This window comes from Phodopus roborovskii, unplaced genomic scaffold (genome assembly GCF_943737965.1).
Source record: "Phodopus roborovskii unplaced genomic scaffold, PHOROB, whole genome shotgun sequence".
NCBI lineage: Eukaryota > Metazoa > Chordata > Mammalia > Rodentia > Cricetidae > Phodopus > Phodopus roborovskii.
Window position 1 is genome coordinate 10,898,189 of NW_026126636.1, and position 23,695 is coordinate 10,921,883.

At 44.9% G+C, this 23,695-nt stretch overlaps 1 protein-coding gene across 1 annotated transcript in view; it reads right to left on the reverse strand.

Moving 5' to 3' along the window:
• The window catches only part of LOC127238446 (carcinoembryonic antigen-related cell adhesion molecule 3-like), a 42,643-nt gene extending 21,580 nt beyond the window's left edge, over nt 1–21,063 (reverse strand). The window contains 4 exon segments of the mRNA XM_051207064.1: nt 7,770–8,132; nt 15,418–15,654; nt 15,657–15,775; nt 21,014–21,063. Of these exon segments, the coding sequence (XP_051063021.1) occupies nt 7,770–8,132; nt 15,418–15,654; nt 15,657–15,775; nt 21,014–21,063 (769 nt within the window).
• Nucleotides 21,064–23,695: the final 2,632 nt, after the last annotated feature.

The following is a 23,695-nucleotide window of genomic DNA, read 5'->3' on the forward strand; positions in this document are numbered from 1 at the left end:
TGTCCTCCACTAAGCTGTCTCTACAACACTCTAAGGTGAGAGGCTTCAGAAGCAGCTCTAGCTATACTAAGTCGTGAGCAAAAACTTTTTGAACACTGGCAAGAAGGGGCACCTGTGATTGGTATGTCTGGGTGAGGAACAGTGCATGCAACACTTGTCCATATGGTATTATTTTAATACCAACAAGCATCGGAGGTCAAATCCAAAGAGGAGTACTTATCTAAACAGTTCTAGGAGATTTGATGAGAGATAGATGCTAGAATAGTTTGATATCAGTTATGCCCTGAGCAGAAAGAGCCCAGTGTCCAATACTGGATCTTCAGGAGGGTACAAAACATAGTCCTGTCCCTTTCCTTTCTGAGTAGGGATAGCAGAAGAAACTACTTGATTCCCTGTCCAGGCTATGGAGGGATGGAATTTGACAGAAATATTACAGACTCGGGTAGTTTAGTGCTACAGTCAAATCTAACACTCCATGTGTATTCACTTCATAAAACACACATGTGCTCAAGATGCTGATGGCCAAGTATAATATCTGTGAAAAACAGCTCCTCCTGCCCCACATACACAGGTGGAAACCGCCAGAGTGAAAATGCTGGATACGTGGTTGTATGCACACAGCTTCTCACTCATGACCTGTGAGACAGAAGTACACAATGTATTTCCTATGTCTCTTTTTTACTGATAGCACTCACAGTTAATGAATGTTGAAATGGTGAAATAGATCACAGTCTTGCCACTGGACAGTTGTCCAGACCAGGATTGTCTCAAAATATTTGCCTTCAGGAGAAGTTGCTAGACTTAATCATTGAGGACAGGAAGTCATTGGGAGCATCTGTTTGTACTGTCCCTCCCCGTGGGGATCATGACAGTCTTGTGACATCTCATAAACCCATCAGAACAGTTAGTTAACAACAGTGACCCTGTGCCGCTGGGAACTCCATGGTGACTCTCAGAAAGGGATTATCTGGTTCTTACCGGATGCCCGAGCACTCTATGGAATCAGCTGGAGCTAGAGTTAGGTGAGGCTGTGAAATCTCTTCACAAAGGTGTTGGGCATGGAATTCATGTTCTCTGCGAGATAAACGAGTGCTACTCAACACTGGGTTATCTCCCAAAACCTCCTTTCTCAATTATTGCCCTGTTCCATTTGTGATTCAAGTCACACACTGAATTCAACTTGTAGATCCCATTCCATTTCCACTAGAACTTTGTGAGGACAGAAGGCAGCTGTGGTTCGGGATGAGCCAGTGACTGGAAATTGCTCAGAAACACGTGGCTGAATGAATGGATGGTATTCCTAGAGAACTTCTGTGAAGGGATTCCATTCGGTAGATAACAAGATAGGATAATATCAGACTTTGACTTTAACTTACACTTTCTTATGCATTTTATGTGTGTGTGGAAAGAGCTAGGGACAGTGAGAATGTGTGTTTATTTGTGCATACATCAGGGTAGGGCTAAGAAAATACTGCCGTACCCATCCAGAGGTTAGAAAACATGAGAGAATTGGTTCTTTAATTCCATGAAGTTGAATCTGGGAATTGAACGCAGCGTGTCGACCTGGGCAGCAAGTGCATTCTTCCACAGGATCACCTCGGTGTCCCACATTGTTTTGAATTTCCTTCAGAGGGGAACACTGTCGTGGTTGGGAACATACATCAGTGTTCAGAATGTAATGGCTAATGATGATAACCTTGGAGGAGAAAACAATATGGCTCCCCCTTCCCTTACTCTTTACAGTTCACCAAGCGCTTTTTGCTCCTAAACTTCTGTACCCCTCTGTCCTCTCCTTTGGGGCTGTGAGGACAAACACTTCGCTCTTCTCTTGCTACTATCTTCAAAGACGCCAGCCATTCTCTGAGTTTCCCCTCCTGTCTACTCTCCATGCATGACCTCTGAAAATTTGTATTAGGTTCAGGTTGCGAATTTAGGTCAGATCCCAAAGACTTAGTCAGGCCACAAGTCTTGCAGCCTACACTACAACAGAGTCCTTGTCACTCACACTATAATGAACTAAACACATGGCATGAAACTTTGCTCTGCCCCTAAAAGGTAATAAATGATCAGACTTTTCTTTGTGGGAGGGATTGTGATAATACTGCTCAATGCTGTTGTCTAGAAATGGAGAATGCTCTCAGAGGAGGTTCCTAGACTCCCTTTATTATCACTCTCATGACAGCTCTTCCAGAAAGGAGCAGAACTGTTAGGTTTCTTCATGAGACCACGAGGCATTGGAACATAGCTGTAGGTGTATGACCTGGATTCTTACCAGGATACCTTTTCCTTCCAAGCTGTAGGTGTCACATGACTTCTGAAAGCCAGAAGACATTTCCCTATAGAGCTCTATGTGTCACCTGATTCTGACAGCCAGGAAGCATTTCCCTATAGAGCTCTAGATGTCATCTGACTTTTGACAGCCAGAAGACATTTCCCTTCAGAGCTGTAGGTATCACCTGGCTTCCAGTGGTGAGGATACATTTCCTTTCTTTTGTATTATGATTTATTTATTTTTTATCTATTATTTTTCTGATTTTACATATCCGATCCCAATTTCCATTCCCTCCCTCCTCCCTATGCCCTCCAACCCCCCTCTCATCCCATCACCCCCCTCCACAGGGAGGGTGATGCCTTCCACGAAGGATCATCAAAATCTGTCAAGTTATTTGCAGTATGGACTAGGCCCTCCCTCCTGTCTGTAGGCTAAGGGAGGAATGTGCTCCCAAAGTCCTTTCGTGCACCAGGGATACATCCTGAAGCAGAGCCTGAACCAGCCTTCTTCTATAACCACAGAAGACTTCTAGCACAGAGACTGGGACACCAATCCATCCTCAACACTTTCGACCTGCACTCTGTGTTTCCTGTAAGATGTACAGGGGTAGTTGTGAAACACAACTTATAGCAGTGGCCAACCAATGACAGTACAACATATAGTACATGCCACAGGAGAGAGCCCACACTTGACTCTGTCTGGACAGTCAGGAACCAGACGCTGGACAGCCAAGAAATCGAGAACACCAAAAAAAATGTTTGGAAAGAATTTCAATTAAGTTATTACTAATGGCATTCAGTTAAACTAGTATATTGGTGTCCAGCCTAACTGTCAATGGAGATATATCACCAGTGAATTGAAGAGAGGAGATGCAGATGCATACAACCAAACAATTGACAGAGTGAGGGGAACCCCACAGATAAGGGGGAGGGAGGATTATAGGGAACATAGTGGCCAAGGGCACCATGAAAACATGGAACAGAATAACAATTAGGCAGGGCTTATAAAGGATCTCAGCTACTGAAGTGATGGTCACAGACCCTGTGTGGTTGGAGCTAGGGCTTCAGCATATAAACTATGGTAATGTAGGCGGGTACTCTCATGAGACACCTTACAGTCAGAGTGGGTGACCTCTGTGACTTTTACCTGTGCTTTGGAACCAATTCCTAACGGTTGCCTCTCCCAGCTATGAGGTTTTGTGGCAAGTCCAATATAACTTGTTAAAACATGTTCTGTGGCTATTCCTGGAAGGATCTCTCATTATTTTTAAAGGAAATGGAGTGTACTTGGAATAGAGGGGTGGTGGCAGCTGAGTGGAGCTGAGGGAGGGGGAAACTATGGTCAAGTTGTAATATATTAGATGGGAATAACAAAGGAAAGCAATACATACTAACAGGAAAAACACTCATGTGCAAGGCACCAGCGTGAATGCCGCTCTCCTTACTTGAAGGATTTTACAGGTCTGCATCAAACAAACTGTGGATCAAAGCCATTTAGAGACCAGCTGTGTCCACAGTGAAGCATGGGCAGACCCCTCTCCTGTCAATCTTCCTCACTTCACACGGATGAATGGTGTGCGCTCACCATTGAGCTTATGTGAAGGAGTCCAACAGGGAATGTATTGGCCCATAAGAGAAGGTGATTTTTCTCTACGCAAACACTGAACCATTTTCACAGCAGATTCAGAGAATCCAAAAGATTACATGTCACTGAAATTGGTCCCATGAATCATTAGGCTTGGCTATATATGTGATGCACAACACGAGCTCTTAATGACTTTTCATTTCTGTTTACCACATTGGTGTCTTTATTTTCCCTTTAAGACAGTCTCACTTTAAATCCTGGCATGGCCCTGTACACACATGTACCCCAGGATTATAGGCATGTGTCACCATGCTGGCTGTATCTGAGTGGCAACAGACCTTTTTACCCAGGTAACTTTTCTCCACTTGGTACCACACTGACAATGAAGTGCCCCCACTGCACTTCACTCCTTCATCACGGCCAGCATAACTGGCAGACTGGTCTTTGAACTGACTGGGTTGGAGACCCCACACTGGTACTCTCCAGCATCCTCACTTCTGACAGGATCAATTCTTAGTACATGCTTTTCGGGAGACAGTGTCATTCTCTCTGTGAGCTTCAGACTCTTGTTATTGAAGATCCAATGGAAAGAGGCATCAAGGTGTGGTGAAATGCAGGTGAAGGACACAGATTTTTGTACTGGAACTGTGGTGTCACTGACTTGCAGGAAGGGCCGCATCACATACTCTGTGAAGAAAAACAGAGGAAGCACCAAATGATGGTAGTCTTTCAGACAGCCCAACCAGCCCTTCTTAAGTTCATATTAAATAAAGACTTCGGGAGATTGGAGCTGTGACTATACACATAACATGTGCTTTGGTTCTGCAACCCAGGGCCCGTGCGTTCTTGATTCAGGCTCTGTTTCCTGTATCTTGAGTTCCATGTACTGGGACACATGAAGCAAGATCGTTGCCTTGCCAATGAATTAGGGTATTTATGAAGACTTGTCTGATGTTTGGATGGGGGAGCTGCCCACATCAGTAGCATCTGTTACTGTTTACCTGTGAAAAATAGAATTCTGAGATGACAGAGAAATTTGGAGGAGCTGCCTTCTCTTGTTGTTCCCTTGGTGTCTTGACTTTTCTCCTGTGAAATCCCAGGAGTCCATCAGAGCAAGACTAATGCCCAGACACTTGTCTCCTGAGCCTCAGGAGGATGATACTCACAGGTGACCCACATAACTACAACCGTCATGGCAGTGCACAACTGGCTCTACACTCCATGGGATCGTTAGCCCCATGACTGGGAAAATTAGTAAAGCCTTGTCCCCTGCTGTCTCCAACAGGAAATATAAACAGACCTTAACTAAAACCTCCCAAGCGTCACCAGGAGTCCAGCCAGGAGCAAACCGTGGAGTAAGTGCTTCTTGGTGGTATCTGTGAGAATCCCATGTCTTATAAAGCCAGGGACTGCCTGAATCCCACTGTCTTTCTGGGGACACGTGCATGGCCAGAGCTCCGAACAGGTGTGCTGAGGCTGGAAGGGTGAGGGCTGAAGGAACCAAAAAGGGGCCCTCCTCTCTGCAGGCAAAGACAGGTGACAGGTTTCATTTTGTTTGTCTACTCCGTGTTTTCCTCCAACACGCCCAAACCCCAACATAGGAACCCAGTGCACTAGGGGAAGGAGCAGTCACAGCCAGGACTGACAGTTCAGTGTATGAATCAGGAAAATTCCACACACAGCAGCTGGAGGCCAAAGGCACGTCCGTTTCGGTGAAATTCAACGTAAGTGTTTTCATTTTGAAATCCAGGTGTAAATTTTCCACTATGTGCGTTCTTGCATCTTTCTCGGTGACAACATGGACAGTCCAGGATCATCGTTGGACACCACCCCTATGCTTCAGTGTGCACGCTGCCAGGAGATGGAATCCGTGGCTCAGCTGTATACCTACACTTTTAAGTGCCTGACCCATAATTATGTATTGGCCTGTAACAGGGAAAGGCTTGAGGTCTTCTGGAAGATTATGCCCTTGGAAGAGAGTGCTTTGCCCTGCAGCGGAACACAGAGCCTCCCCCTCCCTTACCTTTTCATGGTCTCCCTTACTGTTTAATGTCAATGTCGCTGACCCTCTTGCCTGTGCTGTGATTTGTCTGCTTCCCTACGCAGCAGGATTCCTCTCATGTCTTTGTCCCTCTTTGGATACTCCAGGTCAATGGTCCAGACTACTGCTCTCAAGCACAGTCAACTCCTGGCCTCCTGGACTGTGGTCAGGAGACCCTGAAAGATGGCAAATCCCTAGACTCTGTGGCCTGACCTGAATTCCTTCTCTGGCATGTCTGCTGTCACACAGCTCTGCCCTCCTTGCCCATTAGAACTGAGCATCTTCCCACCTCCTAGACGTGGGTGGGTCTGTGCACAAAACACTGCTCTGCCCTCTCCACTGTCCGTGTTGGCCAGTGTGCTTCTCCCCATCTCTCCTCATGGACCTGTCCCCTAGAACATACAGTGAGAGGCTTGACATGAGATGAAAAGGAAGTGCTCCAGGAACTCCTCATTGCTGTGTCCTGGCCTTGGTCTCAAAGCACCAAAGCGGGAACGCCTACAAAACCGCATGGCACAGCAAACCACCCGGACACCCAGTCTGCATTGCGTTTTCAGTGATCTGCAAACATGGAATTGGCTCCCACAGACATATTTGTGTGGCTGCAAGGGGACCAGATCAGTGATGTGTGTGAAGGAGAATAAATGTATTTTCAGTGGAGCCACCAATCAGGTTTCTGACCAAGGTCAAAGGTCCAGGATGTGTCAGGGGTACCACAATCCTCGGTTTGTGGGAGGAGGTGACTTGACTCCCTGACTCCCAGGCGGCGAGCTCTTTTGTCCCAGGCAAGATTTTGAGTCCATGCTTATGCTTCCTCTGTTTGCTGAGTCCCACTGTCTTCTGAGATTTCTTGGACCTCTGTCTAATTGGTTCTCCTTGAGTATCACATAATCCCCAAGGACATTCATAAAAGGGGAATGAAAACATGAACCTCGGCCAGTATAGCACACACATTAAGAAGCCAGCAGGTCTGACACCACTGTGTCCATGATCTCTGGGGTCTGTAAAAACAGAAGCAGAACCAGTCTCCTAGGTAAGTTTCCACTTCAGGTGCATACTTTTCTGCCAGTTCATTGTCCTAATGACATCCCTGGTGGTCACTGGCAGAACTACAGCTCAGGTTTGGGAGCTGTGCAGACCAGTATAGCCTAGAGCCATTTCCCTACAAGAGAGGAGTCTCTGAACTGGACCCAGAGTATACTTGTCATGAGGATGTTTTCCCTCTCCCTGTCCTCATTTTCTCTGACCTTCCTTTAAAGTCTCATCAGAACGTATAGGTTATGAACTGAGCACCTATCAGGCTTAGCTCTCATAGTTTACTCTGTGAAGATGTCCAGGGGACCTAGACTAACCATATAGCTTATGACAGTGCCATGGCTGGTTCCAAAGATGCAGGACTTACTTGGGATAATGAAAAGCATGGTTTCCTGCCAACAGGAAGTCAAAATCCAGCCTTTATGAACTGATTCTGAAGATCACGTAGAGTTGATTCTGGGACACCGGTCTAGAACCAGGGTGTCTTGCTGCTCCCAGCCATGAGAGGATCCCAGATTTTCCTTCACAGTGTCAAATATTGATTCAATTCCGGACCTTTCCCAAGGACACATTCCTGGCTAGAAGCCCTAGCGTCTAGACAGAGGCTGATACCCTTGGCTACATTATCCAATATCTGTCTAGCTGTATGCAAAGTGAAGTCAAATAAAGATTTCTGATCTATTGTCATTATTCTAAACCATGAGTGTCCTGCACTGAATCCTCATAGCCAAAAATAGAAGTACAGTCCACAGGGGAAGGCGGCACAGGCCGTTATACTGTGAGTGTCCAATGGGGTGAAACCCACTGACAGCACAGAATTCAGAAAGGATTTCTTACCATGCACAAGAAGGTGCTTGGTTGTCGTTGACACAATATCTGCATGTCTATTTAAGGTCCGTAGGGTGTAGAATCCTGTGTCCTTCTTGGTGACATTTCTGAGCAGCAGAGATCCATTGCGGTACACTGTCTCTCTACCACTGTGTACAGGCCCTGGGGCACTGAAATTGTTGCTCAGTTTATATATTGCAATTACATTTTCCGTAATTTTCACCCCCTTGAACCAGACTAAGGCTATAAGATTCCCTGGCAGATTATGGACAAGAAGAAGAAGGTTTTCTCCTTCGCCCACTTGGGGAGGCACAGATTCGATGGTGACGTGAGCAGTGGTGGTGGAGAGATGCCAGCATGTTAAAAGGGAGGCTAGAAGGGGACAGAAAAAATAACCAATCAATGTTGAACAGATGTGGTCATCACTCAGCTTATATGTGGGGTACCAGTGCGTCCACCCTCCTCGGTAGACATGAGCAGCGTGACTTCTACCCACTCAAAGCCTATGACTGTGTCATTAACGCTTAGGCATACTCTGCTCAGGTTTTTACCTGGATCCCCCAACAGTGTCCCATTATTCCTTCTACATATAATACTTGGTGCAATGAGCACCTTCCATCTGAACTCCTCTGGAGAGGTTTCATTTTCTCAGTCTTTCACTGCCCCATTTGTAATTCCAAACAACCCATGATTTCATCTTGCAGATACCCTCACATAAGTTCAACAAGAGGTGGGGGTTGTAAGGATAGGGTTTACTGTGACTGTATTGGAGAGTGAAGCTCCTGAAAAAGATTCAGATACAAGTGCTTAAGGACACTGAGCCTATGTCACTCACAGGACCGTCAGCCCCACGGCTGCACACAAAAACCTCAAGTCTTCTCTCAGGCTCCTGCCCTTTTGAGGAGATCCCAGCCTGCCTCCAAGACCACTTCCACCCTCACAGTCAGAGAGTGAGTGAACTCACCCGTAAGCACAAGCCTTTGCCAGGGAGAGCACCCATTGCAGAGAAGCACAGAGGACGCCTCCATCTCTCTTCTCAGCTCAGGTCCTCCAGCAAGGTGCTCAGTCTCTGCAGCTCTCCTTCCTATGAGCTGAGCTTCTTTTCAGTCAGAACTTCCCAGAATCCAAAGGGCTGTTTGTGGTGGGATCTGTGTCCAAAGCACAGCTCAATCCTTTCAGCTCTTAGTGCCGTCCCCCACCCATTTCAACTTCAATTTATGTTTCTCCACCAAGCAGCACGTTGCACAACAATGCTGATAAGCATCCTCATGGTCTAGAGAACAATGGCCCATCCCAGGGCAGGCACCTGCTGCATCACGCCTTAGGTCTTTCAGCACCAGAGGGAGACTTCAATAAGCCTATGTGTCCTTGTGACACAGAGCTCCAACTGAGCACCCTCCCTACCCTGGGTACTCAATGTGTGCTTTTGTAATTCACTGAGGAAAGTCTTAGAGATGTCTCTGAAGGCTGGAAAAAGACAAGCTGAGTGATGACTAGGAAGGAAGATCCATGGTTTATCACTAATTGTAAGCAGTCAAAGTTCTGTCCAAGGAGAGAGACCCAGAAGCAGCTCCATGAGGAGTTTCATATTCTTAGTGTGGTGAAACAGAAGAGCAATTGTTCTCCAAAGAACTGTGGGCTCCATCTTACTATAGAGGGTTTCAAGTCAATATTCTAGCATTATGTGTTACTTAACTGTGCTGGGTAAGCCCATATCCTCTCTGATATTCATATGTCATCTTTGACCTTTGCCTAGCTGTGATGACCACCACAGCCATTGTGAAGAGTAAGTCAAACAATGTCATCATACCATTAGTTTCATCAAGGCATTAGTTTTCCACTCATGGTTTCTGTGACAACTTTACACAGCATGTATTGTAGAAAGGACAAATTGTAGTGAAGTCTTGCGAGGATACAGGAGATAGCCTGTTCAGCCTATATATTCCCCAATGTTAAGAGTTTTAGCTAGAATCACCTCCCTAGATTCCGGGGAGTTTCCATTACACTAGATGTCTAGCTCCTGCAACAGGTGCCCCCAGATTCCATTTGTCTCCCCCAGTAATCTCCATGCATCTTTCCACCCCCTGAGTTCTCCTATTCCAGATCCACCACTCTCTCCAGACCCCTGTCCCCTTGCACCTGCAATATCTATTCACAATGTGTCCTTGTAGGAATAGGTTGTTGTTGTTGGAGAAAGTGTGTAACTATGGAGGTGGGATTTCAGGTATAATATACACTCAAGCCATGCCCAGTGAAAAAGATGATTTCCTGTTTCTTCTACCTCTAAATAAAAGCACTCACAGCTCTTGCTCCAGAATCATAATGAAGCCATGTTGCATTGTGATGATAATGGATGAAGCACATTAAACTGTAAGAAGCCAAATTAAATGTCTCTTCTTTATAAGAGTTGCCATGCTCATGGCATCTATTCACAAAAGCAATAAAAAGTTAATTGACACAGGTATGTCCTTTGTATCCCTGATCTCATCAAGACCTTTTTCATGACACAAAGTTGGCCTTTGTCAAAAGCTGTTGCAGTGTTTAATAAGTGGATTGTGTGGGGGTTTCCCCTCAGTTTGTTTATCTGAAGGATTACATTGACATATTTTTGTATGTACAACCATCCTTGGATCTCTGGGAAGAAGCTCACTAGATCATTGGTGGATGATCTTTTTAACATATTCTTGGATGTGGTTTGCAAGTATTTTTTAAGTACTTTTGCAACTAACGACCATGAAGGATATTGGTCTGTAATTCTCTCTCTTTGTTGAGTCTTTGTGTGGCTTGGGTATCAGGGTGACTGTGCCAATGTTCATTCCATTTCTATTTCATGGAGTAATTTGAGGAACAATTGTCCTAGCTCTTCTTTAAAAGTCTGGTGGAACAGAGACAGCTGACCTGAACAAGGAGGAGCTAATTGGCCCCCAGACTGATAGCTGGGAAACCAGCATTGGAATGACTCAAACCCCCTGAACATGGGTCTCAGTTAGAAGGCCTGGGCAGTCTAAGAGACCTCAGACAGTGGAACCAGGATGTATTCCTAGTACACAAAGGACTTTTGGAGCACATTCCCCATGGAGGGCTACTCCCTTAACCTAGAGGCAGGAGGTTGGCTCTAGACCCTACTCCAAATAACTAGACCGATTTAGATGGCCCCTCCTGGAAGGCATCAGCCTACATGTGGTGTGAATGGGATGAGAGGGGGTTAGGGGACATGGGAGGGAGGAAGGGACAGGGAACTGGGATCAATATGTAAAATAAGAAAAAAGTAATAAATATTTATATAAAACAGAAGAATAAATAACACCAAGCATTTAAGGTAAAACACCAAGAGAAATACTTATCTAAACAGTTCTAGGAGATTTGATGAGAGATAGATGCTAGAATAGTTTGATATCAGTTATGCCCTGAGCAGAAAGAGCCCAGTGTCCAATACTGGATCTTCAGGAGGGTACAAAACATAGTCCTGTCCCTTTCCTTTCTGAGTAGGGATAGCAGAAGAAACTACTTGATTCCCTGTCCAGGCTATGGAGGGATGGAATTTGACAGAAATATTACAGACTCGGGTAGTTTAGTGCTACAGTCAAATCTAACACTCCATGTGTATTCACTTCATAAAACACACATGTGCTCAAGATGCTGATGGCCAAGTATAATATCTGTGAAGAACAGCTCCTCCTGCCCCACATACACAGGTGGAAACCGCCAGAGTGAAGACGCTGGATACGTGGTTGTATGCACACAGCTTCTCACTCGTGACCTGTGAGACAGAAGTACACAATGTATTTCCTATGTCTCTTTTCTACTGATAGCACTCACAGTTAATGAATGTTGAAATGGTGAAATAGATCACAGTCTTGCCACTGGAACAGGACAGCTGTCCAGACCAGGATTGTCTCAAAATATTTGCCTTCAGGAGAAGTTGCTAGACTTAATCGTTGAGGACAGGAAGTCATTGGGAGCATCTGTTTGTACTGTCCCTCCCCGTGGGGATCATGACAGTCTTGTGACATCTCATAAGCCCATCAGAACAGTTAGTTAACAACAGTGACCCTGTGCCGCTGGGAACTCCATGGTGACTCTCAGAAAGGGATTATCTGGTTCTTACCGGATGCCCGAGCACTCTATGGAATCAGCTGGAGCTAGAGTTAGGTGAGGCTGTGAAATCTCTTCACAAAGGTGTTGGGCATGGAATTCATGTTCTCTGCGAGATAAACGAGTGCTACTCAACACTGGGTTATCTCCCAAAACCTCCTTTCTCAATTATTGCCCTGTTCCATTTGTGATTCAAGTTACACACTGAATTCAACTAGAACTTTGTGAGGACAGAAGGCAGCTGTGGTTCAGAAACACATGGCTGAATGAATGGATGATATTCCTAGAGAACTTCTGTGAAGGGATTCCATTCGGTAGATAACAAGATAGGATAGTATCAGACTTTGACTTTAACTTACACTTTCTTATGCATTTTATGTGTGTGTGGAAAGAGCTAGGGACAGTGAGAATGTGTGTTTATTTGTGCATACATCAGGGTAGGGCTAAGAAAATACGGCCGTACCCATCCAGAGGTTAGAAAACATGAGAGAATTGGTTCTTTAATTCCATGAAGTTGAATCTGGGAATTGAACTCAGCGTGTTGACCTGGGCAGCAAGTGCATTCTTCCACAGGATCACCTCGATGGCCCACATTGTTTTGAATTTCCTTCAGAGGGGAACACTGTCGTGGTTGGGAACATACATTCGTGTTCAGAATGTAATGGCTAATGATGATAACCTTGGGGGAGAAAGCAATATGGCTCCCCCTTCCCTTACTCTTACCAGTTCACCAAGCGCTTTTTGCTCCTAAACTTCTGTTCCCCTCTGTCCTCTCCTTTGGGGCTGTGAGGACAAACACTTTGTCCTTCTAGTGCTACTATCTTCAAAGACGCCAGCCATTCTCTGAGTTTCCCCTCCTGTCTACTCCCCATGCATGACCTCTGAAAATGTTTATTATGTTAGGAGTAGGTTTTTCCGCCCGCCGTTGGTCTTGTCCTGCCGCTTCGCTGTATTTGATATAACGCTGTTGGTCAGGTACTGGTTTCTTATCGGCTAGCTCTGTCTTAAGTATTAACCCATTTTTATTAGTCTAAGTACTTCCATGTGGTCTCATCTTACGAGAGAGCCGGCTTGGACATGTGTGTGGTGAAAGCTCACAGAGAGCTGAGGAAAAGCGAGGCTAACTTTACCCAACCGGGGTCCTCTTCTCTGCAGATGAGGGAATTCTGACATTCGACTCCGTGTTTTCCTACAATAAGTGCCCAAACCCCAGTATGGGGATGCAATGCACTAGGGGAGGGAGCCAGTTCTGACAGTTCAGTGTATGAAGTAGGATAAGCCACACCCAGCAGCTGGAAGCCAAAGTTGCTTACTGTTTACATAAAATTCCACTTAAGCTTTTTCATTTTGAAATCTTTGTTGGAAACTTCTAGTATGTACATTTCCTGCATCTTTCTCGGTGACATCCTTGACCCATTATTGTACATCATCCCTATTCTGTGTGCAGGTTGCCATGAGGGGGAATCCATGGCTCTGCTGTACACTACAGTTTTAAGCGCCTGATCCCAATATATTGATTTATACCCAGGAAAGGCTTGGGATCTTCTGGAAGACTATGGACTTGGAGAAGAATGTTTTGCCTTTCAGCCGCATACAGAGTCTCCCCCACCCTCGTTCCTTCACCCTCTCCCTTAGTGTTTAATGCCAATGCTGCTGACCCTCTGGCTCAAACACTAGGATTCTCCTCATGGCTCTTGGGAGAACACAGGCAGTTTGCCAGTCCTCTCCTCTCAAGCACACTCAAGTCATGGCTTCCTTGGCTATGACCAGGAACCCCAGGAAGAGGATACAACCTTTGGAGATCAGTACGGAGGGGCAACTCCCCTAGTCTCTGTGGCCTGATCTGAATTCCTTCTGTGGTATGTTTGCTGCAGCATACCACACAAGCTCTGCCGTCATTCCCATGAGAGCTGAGGATCTTCCCAGGAATGAGCACCTCCCAGAGACACGTACGCTGTGGGTTAGTCTGTGTTCAGAAACTGCTCTATCCCCTCACCCCTCAATGCTGCCCAGTCGCCCTCTCCCCATGTCCCTATGTTTCTGTCCCCTAGAGCATAGAGTGAGGGCCTGTGACATGAGGAAATAGCAGCTGCCCCGAGACTGTCCTTGGCCATGTTCTACCCTTGGTCTCAAAGCACCAAAACGAAAACGTCTACAGAAGTACAACAATCATAAACCCAGCTGGGCACCCAGTCCTTATTATGTTCTCAATGCTCTGCAAACATGGACTGCTCCCACAAGGAAGGTGACAGACATATCTGTGTGACTCCAAAGGGACTAGAGCAGGGGTATGTCAGGAAGAGAACAAATATATTCCCAATGGAGAAACCAATCTGATTTCTGCAAAGGTAGAAGGCACAGAATGTGTCAGGGATGTCACATCCTGGGTTTGTGAGAGGAGGGGTCTTGACCCCTGAAAAAGGGCTGAGAGGTCCTTTGACCCAGGGGAGATTTTCAATTTTGCTTATGCTTCCTCTGTTTGCTGAACTGAGTAATGGGCCTTCCCTTGGGTTCCATGGTCATTCTGAGAAGTCTTGGACCTCTATCTAATAGGTTCCGCTTAGATATCAGAGAATTCCCCAAAAAAAATACATAAACAGGGAAAGGGAACGTGACCCTTTAGGAGCGTTGCACACGCATTCAGAACCCAGTAGGTCTGACACCACTGTGTCCGTGATTTCTGGGTCTGAAACAACGGAAGTGGAACCAGGCTCCCAGCTAAATGTCTGGTTCAGGCAAAAGCTTTTCTGCTAGTTCATTGTTTGTCCTAATAACATCCCTGGGAATTACTGGGAGGACCAGAGCTCATGTCTGGAAGTTGTCCAGATCACCATAGCCTGTAGCCATTTCCCTACAGGAGAGGATTCCACGAGTTGACCCAGAGGACACTTGTCAGGAGGATGTATGTCCAATCTCCCTGTCCTTATTTTCTCTGACCTTCCCGTAAAGTCTAATAAGCCCATCGGAGCATATAGGTAATGAACTGAGCACCTATCAGGCATAGCTCTCCTTGTTTAGTCTATAAAGAAGATGTCTAGGGGACCTACAGTAACCATGTAGCTCATGACAGTGTCTTGGCTTGTTCCAATGGTGCAGGACTTGAACTACTAAAAAGCATGGCTTCCTGGCATCAGGAAGTCAAAATAAAACCTTTATGAAATCATTCTCAAGGCCGCCTGTAATTGATTCTTGGACAAAGGTCGGGAGCTACGGAGTCTCACATCTCTGTGAGGGTCCCAAATTTCCCTCCACAAGGTCAAATATTGATTCAACTCTGGATCTTTGTCTATGACACATTTCTTGTAAGAAGCCCAACAGTTGCAACAGAGGCTGATGCCCTTGGCTGAGTGACCCACCATCCATCCACCTGTCTGCAAAGTGAAGTTAAATGAAGAATTATGTTCTATTGCCATTATTATAAACCATGAGGGTCCTGTGATAAATACTCATACCCCAAAATAAAAGTGCAGTCCACAGGAAAGGAAGGCATGGGCCATTATACTGTGGTGTCCAATTGACTGAACCCCACCCACAAACCAGAATTCAAAAAGAATTATCTTACAGTGCATGAGAAGGTACATGGTGGTGGTTGATGCAGTATCTGCATGTCTCTGTAAGGTTTGTAGGGTATGGTATCCTCTATCCTTCCTTGTGATGTACCATAATAACATGGATCCGTTGCTGTAAACTGGCCCTCTATCACTTTGTACAGGCCAAGGAACACTTAAATCGTTGTTCAGTGTATATATTCCAATTACATGGTTCATGATTATCATTCCTTTGAACCAGACTAAGACATAAGATTCTCTGGCAGATTGTGGACAAGGAGATGGATGTTTTCTCCTTCTACCACCTGGGGTAAGCAAATGGAACGATGACATGGGCAATGGTTGAGAGGTGCCAGCAGGTTAAAGGGTAGGCTAAAAAGCAGCAGAGGAAAAGATCAATCAATGTTGAGCATATGCAGCCCCCCACCTCTCCTTTTCCAGTCCCCTGAATTGTGGCTGCCAGACAGTCCCTGCCAAAAAAATCCCCCAGAGGGACCTGAAGGCAGAAAAAAATGTCCCAACAACGGGTATCATTCCTGCCCTACCCCTCCACCCATCACTAGAGAGGAGAGGGACAGATCCCAACCATACCCATTGGAAAAGAGATGGGAAGATGACATTATAAAGAAAATATTCAACAATAGAAAGACTTATATGACACCACCAGAATCTAGGGACTCTACACCAGCAAGACCTGAACATCCCAATGCAGATGAAGCAGCAGAGAATGACCTTAAAACAACTTCATGAACTAGGATACAAGGAGGAATCTAAGAGATTCATACAAGGTCTCTCACAGAAGGGGAAAGGAACAAGACCTCCTGAGTACATTGGGAGTGGGTGGGGGCAGTGAGTGGAGAGGGAGCTAGGAGAAAGAGAAGGGGAGGAGAGGAGAACATGTGGGACCAGGAAGACTAAGTCAGGGGAAGAATAGACAAGGGGACAAAAAGAGATACCATAATAGAGAGAGCCATTATAGGTTTGAAGAGAAAACTGACTCTAGAGAAATGTCCAGAGACCTACAAGAATTACCCCAACTAACAGTCTGAGCAACAGTGGAGAGGCTACCTTAAATGCCCTTCCCTGACAATGAGATTGATGACTACCTTATTTGCCATCATAGAGCCCTCATCTGGTAGATGATGGAAACAGAAGCAGACACCCACAGCTAAACACTGTGCTGAACTCCTGGAATCCAGTTGCAGAGAGGGAGGAGTGGTAAGAAAATGAGGTCAAGACCAGGCTGCAGAAACTCACAGAGACGGCTGACCTGAACAAGGAGGAGCTAATGGACGCCAGACTGATAGCTGGGAATCCAGCATTGGACTGACTCAGTCCCCTTGAACATGGGTCTCAGTTAGAAGGCCTGGGCAGTCTAAGGGGCCTCTGACAGTGGAACCAGGATGTATCCCTGGTGCCAAGAATGGACTTTGGGAGCACATACCCCATGGAGGGATTCTCCCTTAACCTAGAGGCAGGAGGGAGGGACTAGTCCCTACTCCAAATGACTTAACAGATTTTATTGATCCCTCCTGGAATGCATCACCGTCCCTGTGGAGTGGGGGGGGGTAGGATGAGGTGGGGGTGGGGGGGCATGGGAGGGAAGGGAGGTGGGAGGGAGGGACAGGGAACTGGGATCGATATGTAAAATAAGAAAAACTAATAAATGTATATAAAAGTGAGGTATAGAACTGAATAGAGAATTCTCACTCCCATATGGATATTAGACATAGAGCAAAGGAGAACCATCCTACAATCCACAACCCCAGAGATACTAGGAAGCAAGGAGGACCCTGAAAGCGATGTACATGGGCTGCCCAAGAGAAAAATGACAAGATCTCCTGAGCAAATTGGGAGCATGGGTGGAGGGAGAGGGAGGTATGAGAAGAAAGAAGGGACAAGGAGAGGGGGGGAGAACGTGAGGGATCAGGGAGGTCAGGTTGGGAGAAAAATACAGAAGCAGAGCCATGACAGAGGTTCCTTAATAGAGGGAGCTGTCGTGGGCTTAACACAAAGTCTGGCACTAGGGAAATCTCCAGGGATCCACAAGGATGACCCCAACTAAGAATCTAAGCACTAGTGAAGAGGCTGCCTTAAATTCTTTCCCCCTGATTGAAGACTGTCTTATCCTAGAACCCTCATCCAATAGCTGATGGAAACAGAAGCAGATATTCACAGCTAAGCACAGAGCTTGCTGGAATTCAGTTGTGGCGAAGGAGGAGTGATGAGCAAAGGGATCAAGACCACGCTGGGGAAATCCATAGAAACAGCTGGTCTGAGCGAATGGGAGCGAATGGGAGCGAATGGGAGCGTATGGATCCCAGTCTGGCAGCTGGGGAACCATCATGGGACAGAACCAGGTTGCCTGAACATGGGTGTCAGTTGAGGGGCTTGGGCAGTCTATAGGGCCTCTAGCAGGGGAACCAGTGTTTAAACCTAGAGCATGAATGTGCTTTGGGAGCCCATTCCCTATGGAGAGATACTCTGTCAGCCTGGATACACTGGGAAGGGTGTAGCGGTGTCTAGCCTCTGAAGCTGTACTGGTGGCCACATCCTTTTGAGTGTGGCTTCAGGTGGACTGAAGTCAAAAGAGGGAAGTTGTGGTCTTTCTGTGTTCAGTGTTTCTCTTGGGTCAGCCAATCCAATGGGAAGGGGGAAGAAGCGGTCCCCAGTAAACACCCATTTTTCACTTGGCGTGGGTCTAGAGAAATCTTCACACCCTTGCCTACATTTTGGCGCTCCATTTGAGTGGGTGGGTGCCCACAACTGATCCACTCATGTGAACCAGTGGTCTAGTGCCGCCCTGTCTAGCTGGCTGGATTTTCATGACCCAGGGTCAACCGCAGCCAGCCTCACTATGTTCTGGTAGTCCCTACAGCTGTCAACTTTTGTACTTTCAGCTGGCCGCTGAGTTTGACGCCCTGCCCTGTGCACTCTGCGAATTTAACAGTGCGCATGTGGGAAGCAGCCAAAGCTTCCTGAGGTGCAGTGCTTTTTGTTTGTTTGTTTGTTTTTTGTTTGTTTGTTTGTTTCCTCTATGATTTGCTCGACAGGCCAAAAGTTTCCCTGAGTCATCGAGGCAGCAGGAAGGAGCTTTCAGACATTTTACAATGGCTGCTCAGCTCAGCGGGATGAGCACCAACAGTACTTTGCAAAGGTTGAGTTCCTTTACTTCTCTCTAAAAAAAAAAAAAATCATTCAGTTTGGGTTTTTTGAGTATTCTTTAGAAATTACAGATTGTGGCCAATATTGGTTTGAAAATAAAATTGAACACAAAGAAAGGTCTAGAGAACTACAAGACTGTCGCCAACTAACAATCTGAGCATCCGTGGAAAGGCTATCATAAATGCCCTTCCTGGATAGTGAGATCAACAACTAACTTATCCATGGAGCCCTCATCTAATACCTGTTGGAAACAGGAGCTTACATCCATAACTAAACACTGAGTCGAACTCGAACCCAGATACAGATGGAGAGGACAAGACCAGGCTGCAAAAACACATAGAGACAGCCGACCTGAACAAGGAAGAGTTAACGGCCCCCCAGACTGAGAGCTGGGAAGCCAGCATGGGACTGACTCAGGCCCCCTGAATATGAGTCTCAGCCAGAAGGACTGAGCAGTCTAAGAGACCTCAGACAGTGGAGCCAGGATGTATCCCTGGTGCACAAAAGGACCTTGTGGACACATCCCCCATGGAGGGATAACTGCCTTAACCTAGAGACAGGAGAGAAGCCCTAGTCCCTACTTCACAGGACCTGTCAGATCTACATGACCCTAACTGGATGGCATTCCCCTACATATGGAATTGGGGTGGGGGATGGGAGGGGAGGGTGGTTAGGGTGCATGTGAGAGGGCAGAAGGGTAAAAGGGGGGAGGGATGGATGGAGGGAGGGAGAGGGAACTGGGATCGACATGTAAAACAATAAATTAAATAAATAAATAAAAAGAAATTACAGATTGTAATACATTGAGGCAAGGAAGGCAGGAAGGAGCCTTTTGCTGCAGGGCTCCTTTGGGCAGTACAACTGCGACACCTGGCGGCCAAATGAGGCAACAGCCACACAGACCTCCGCTTTCCAGGCGTTTGCTTAAGGAATGGTTAACAATAGCAGATGATATTACTATGCACGAAGTAAAAAACCTTTTCGTTTCTTACATGGGCGGGATTTTAGATGAGACTTACGATCTACCTAGAACACATTTATTATTATTATCCATGGTTGCTATTACCTTGATGACCCAAATAATATCCTTAAAGAAACGGTTTGATAATAGAGCAAAGAATGAGAAACTTATAGGAATCATACAGACTTTACAGACCACTAATGAGGGGTTAGTAAAAAGGATTCATACCCTTGGGAGACCTCACCCTCCCTGAGCAGTGGATGTGGGTTGAGATGAGGGTGTTGGTGGGGGAAACTGGAGAATGGGAGGGAGAGGGGACTGGGATTGGTATGTAAAATAAGATTGTTTTTAACTTAAATTTCAAAAAAAAAATTAGAGTTAAAAAAAATTAACAAATGTTTTCATTTGATCAGATATAACTCGCCATAAGGGAAGCTTCCCAAAATCAGGGTTGAATTAAAGGGAAACCCAGGGCATCTTCTGTGATCTTTGCCTTGCTTGAATCTTCCTCTTCCTCTGACTCAGAAGTTAACAGAGGCTGCTAGCCATGGTACCCTTTCCTGCTGTAGTCCCTCCTTATACAAGCCAGCCCCTCGGCCCAGGTAGCTGGTCACAACCCTGGTGACTACTTCAGAGAAGGAGGGGGAGGGGGAGGGTCGGGGGACCAGCATCTGAGATCCCAGCCCCCCCCCCCACGCAAAGCAGCCCCATTACACACAGCCTCAGTGTCTCCGTCTCTGAAAGACTTCAAGTACTCAGGCTGGGGAGGTTAGTGGAAGGGGGTTCCATCTATGCAGCTGTGGAGAAGCCATCACCCATAGTGAGCAAAAACTTTGCAATGTGGCTGCTTTTGGGGGGGGGATATTTTGCTCCCTTGAGACATGGATAGTATTTTTTCCTCTTTTAAATACAATAAATAACAATTGAATTACAAAAAAAAGTTTAGATTTGTGATTTAATAAGATCATCTTTTGAGATAAGTAAAATCATTTGTCCCGTCTTTGTAACCACAAAATGTAGTCTGTCAATAAAAGAACTGGCTGAGAAAAATACCCTGCTTGCTTTGTTAATCTAAAACAAGTTGCTTGAACATGAATGCATATGGGTTCTCAGGGTGATTTGTTTTTCACCGTTAACACATAAAATGTTTAATCATGTAACGGTTCTGAAAAACATGCTGTTTTGTTTTGTTGTTGTTTTTTTTTTTTTCATTGTAATCATTCCCTTGAAAAATAGAATGTAACCACATTGTAATTTATATATTGCTTGAAAGATTCTGCTGGCATACATAGCTGTAAGGGAAAAAAATAAAGAAGTTAGAAGGAAGTCATCAGGAAATGATTGAAAGGAAACATCAGTATAGAAAAAAGAACAGAAAGAGAATGGAATAGAGCAAACAACAAAAAGAATGATAACATGAAGAACTCAGCTTTGGCCCTCAAAAAAGTCCTTGTGTGTGTGTGTCTGCCTGTCCAGTAGCTCACTTGATCTGCATCTCTTCTTCAGCTTCTCTGACCCGCTGAAGGCTTGCCATTCAGTGCCCTGACATATTGGAGATGTTTGTGGGGGGACTTTGTTTATATGGTGGATCACATTGATGAATTTTCATAAGCTGAACCATCCCTGCATCTCTGGGAAGAAGCCTACTTGGTCATGGTGGATGATTTCTCTGATGTGTTCTTGGATTTAGTTTGCCAGCATTTTATTGAGTATATTTGCACCATGATGGATATTGGTCTGATATTCTCTTTCTTAGTTGTGTCTTTCTTTGGCTTGGGTACCAAGGTAATTTTAGCCTCATAAAAAAGTTTGGTAATAAGCCTTCTGCTTCTATTGTGTGGAACGATTTGAGGAGTAGTGGTATTAGCTCTTCTTTAAATTTCTGGTAGAATTTTGAACTGAAGCCATCTGGCCCTGGGCTTCTTTTGATTGGGAAGCCTTTGATTACAGCCTCTAAATCATTAGGGGTTATAGGTCTATTTAAGTTGCTTATCTGTTCTTGATTTAATTTTGGTAAGTGATGGTTATACAGAAATTTGTCCATTTCCTTTGAGTTTTCAAATTTTTTGGAGTACAGGTTCTGAAAGTATGACCTGAAAATTCTCTGGATTTCCTCGATGTCCATTGTTATGTCCCCCTTTTCATTTCTGATTTTGTTGATTTGCATGTTCTCTCTCTGCTTTTTGGGTAGTTTGGATAAAGTTTTGTCTGTCTTGTTGATTTTCTCAAAAAATCAACTCTTCATTACATTGATTCTTTGTATTGTTTTCCTAAATTCTACTTTGTTGATTTTAGCCCTTAAATTATTTCCTGGCATCTACTCCTCCTGGGTGAGTTTGCTTCTGTTTGTTCTAAGGCTTCCAGTTGTGCTGTTAATTCTCTAATGTGACTGTCCTCCATTTTCTTCATATGGGCACTTAGTGCAATGAACTTTCCTCATAGCACTGCTTTCAAAGTGCCCCATGAGTTCATGTATGTTGTGTCTTCATTCTCATTGAATTCTAGGAAATCTTTAATTTCTTTCTTTATTTCTTCCTTGACCCAGGAATGGTGCAATTGTGCATTGTTCAGTTTCCATGAGTTTGTAGGGTTTCTGTGGTTTGTGTTATTGTTGAATTCCAACTTTAAAGCATGGTGGTCTGCTAAGATACGGGGGACTATTCCAATTTTTTTTTTAATGTGTTGAGGTTATGTTACCTAGTATGTGGTCGATTTTAGAGAAGGTTCCATGTGAAGCTGAGAAGAAGATATATTCTTTTGTGTTTGGATGGAATGTCCTATTGATGTCTGTTAAACCCAATTGGAACATAACTTCTATTAATTATTTTGTCTCTTTGGTAACTTTCTGTCTGGTGGTCCTGTCTAGCGGTGAGAGTGGGGTGTTGAAATCTCCCACTATGAGTGTATGAGGTTTTATGTGAGCATTGAGTTTAAGTACCATTTCTTTTACGAATGTGAGTACCTTTGTATTTGAGACATAGATGTTCAGAACTGAGACTTTGTACTAATGGGTTTCTCCTGTGATGAATATGAAATTACCTTCTTCATCCCTTTTGATTGATTTTGGCTTGAAGTCTAACTTGTTAGGATATTAGGATAGCTACCCCTGCTTGCTTCTTGGGTCAATTTGATTGGAAGGTCTTTTCCCAACCCTGAGGTAATGTCTGTCTTTGAAGCTCAGATGTGTTTCTTGTATGCAGCAGAAGGATGGATTCTGTCTTCGTATCCATTCTGTTAGCTTGTGTCTTGTTATAGACAAGTTAAGACCCTTAATGTTGAGGAAAAGTAAGAATCATTGATTGATAATTCTTGTATGCTTTGGGTTTGTTGTTGGCGGTGGTACTGTGAGTATATTCACCCTGCTTTATTTACCCTTGGGTTCTGGTGAAGTGGGATTATCTATTGCCTATGTCTTTGTGAGTGTAGTTAACTTCCTTGAGTTGGAGTTTTCCTTCCAGAACTTTCTGTAGGGCTGGATTTGTAGATATGTATTGTGAAAATCTGGCTTTGTCATTGAATATCTTGTTTTCTCCATGTATAGTGATTGAGAGTTTTGCTGGGTATAATAGCCTAGGCTGGCATCCCTGGGCTCTTAGTTTGTAGAACATCTATCCAGGACCTTCTGGCCTTGAGAGTTTCCATGGAGAAGTCAGATGTAATTTTGATAGGTCTGCCTTTCTATGTTACCTGGCCAATTCCTTCGCTGCCCTTAATGTTCCTTCTTTATTCTGTATGTTAGGTGTTTTGATTATCATGTGTCCAGGGGTCTTTTTCCTTTGGTCCAGTCTATTTGGTGTTCGGTATGCTTCTTGTACTTTCATGGGCATGTCCTTCTTCAGATTTGGAAAGTTTTCCTCGATGATTTTGTTGAATATGTTTTCAGCATCTTTGAGCTGGGCTTCCTCACCTTCCTCTATGCCTATTATTCTTAGGTTTGGCCTTTTCATGGTGTCCCACATTTCCTGGATGTTTTATGTTAAGGATTTGTTGGGTTTCAGATTTTCTTTGGTCGATGAATCTATTTCCTCTAGTTTATCTTCTGCGCCTGAGATTCTCTCTTCCATCTCTTGTATTCTGTTGGTTATGCTTGTGTCTGTAGTTCCTGATCTTTTGCCCAGCTTTTCTATTTCCAGCATTCCCTCAGTGTGTGTTTTCTTTATTGTCTC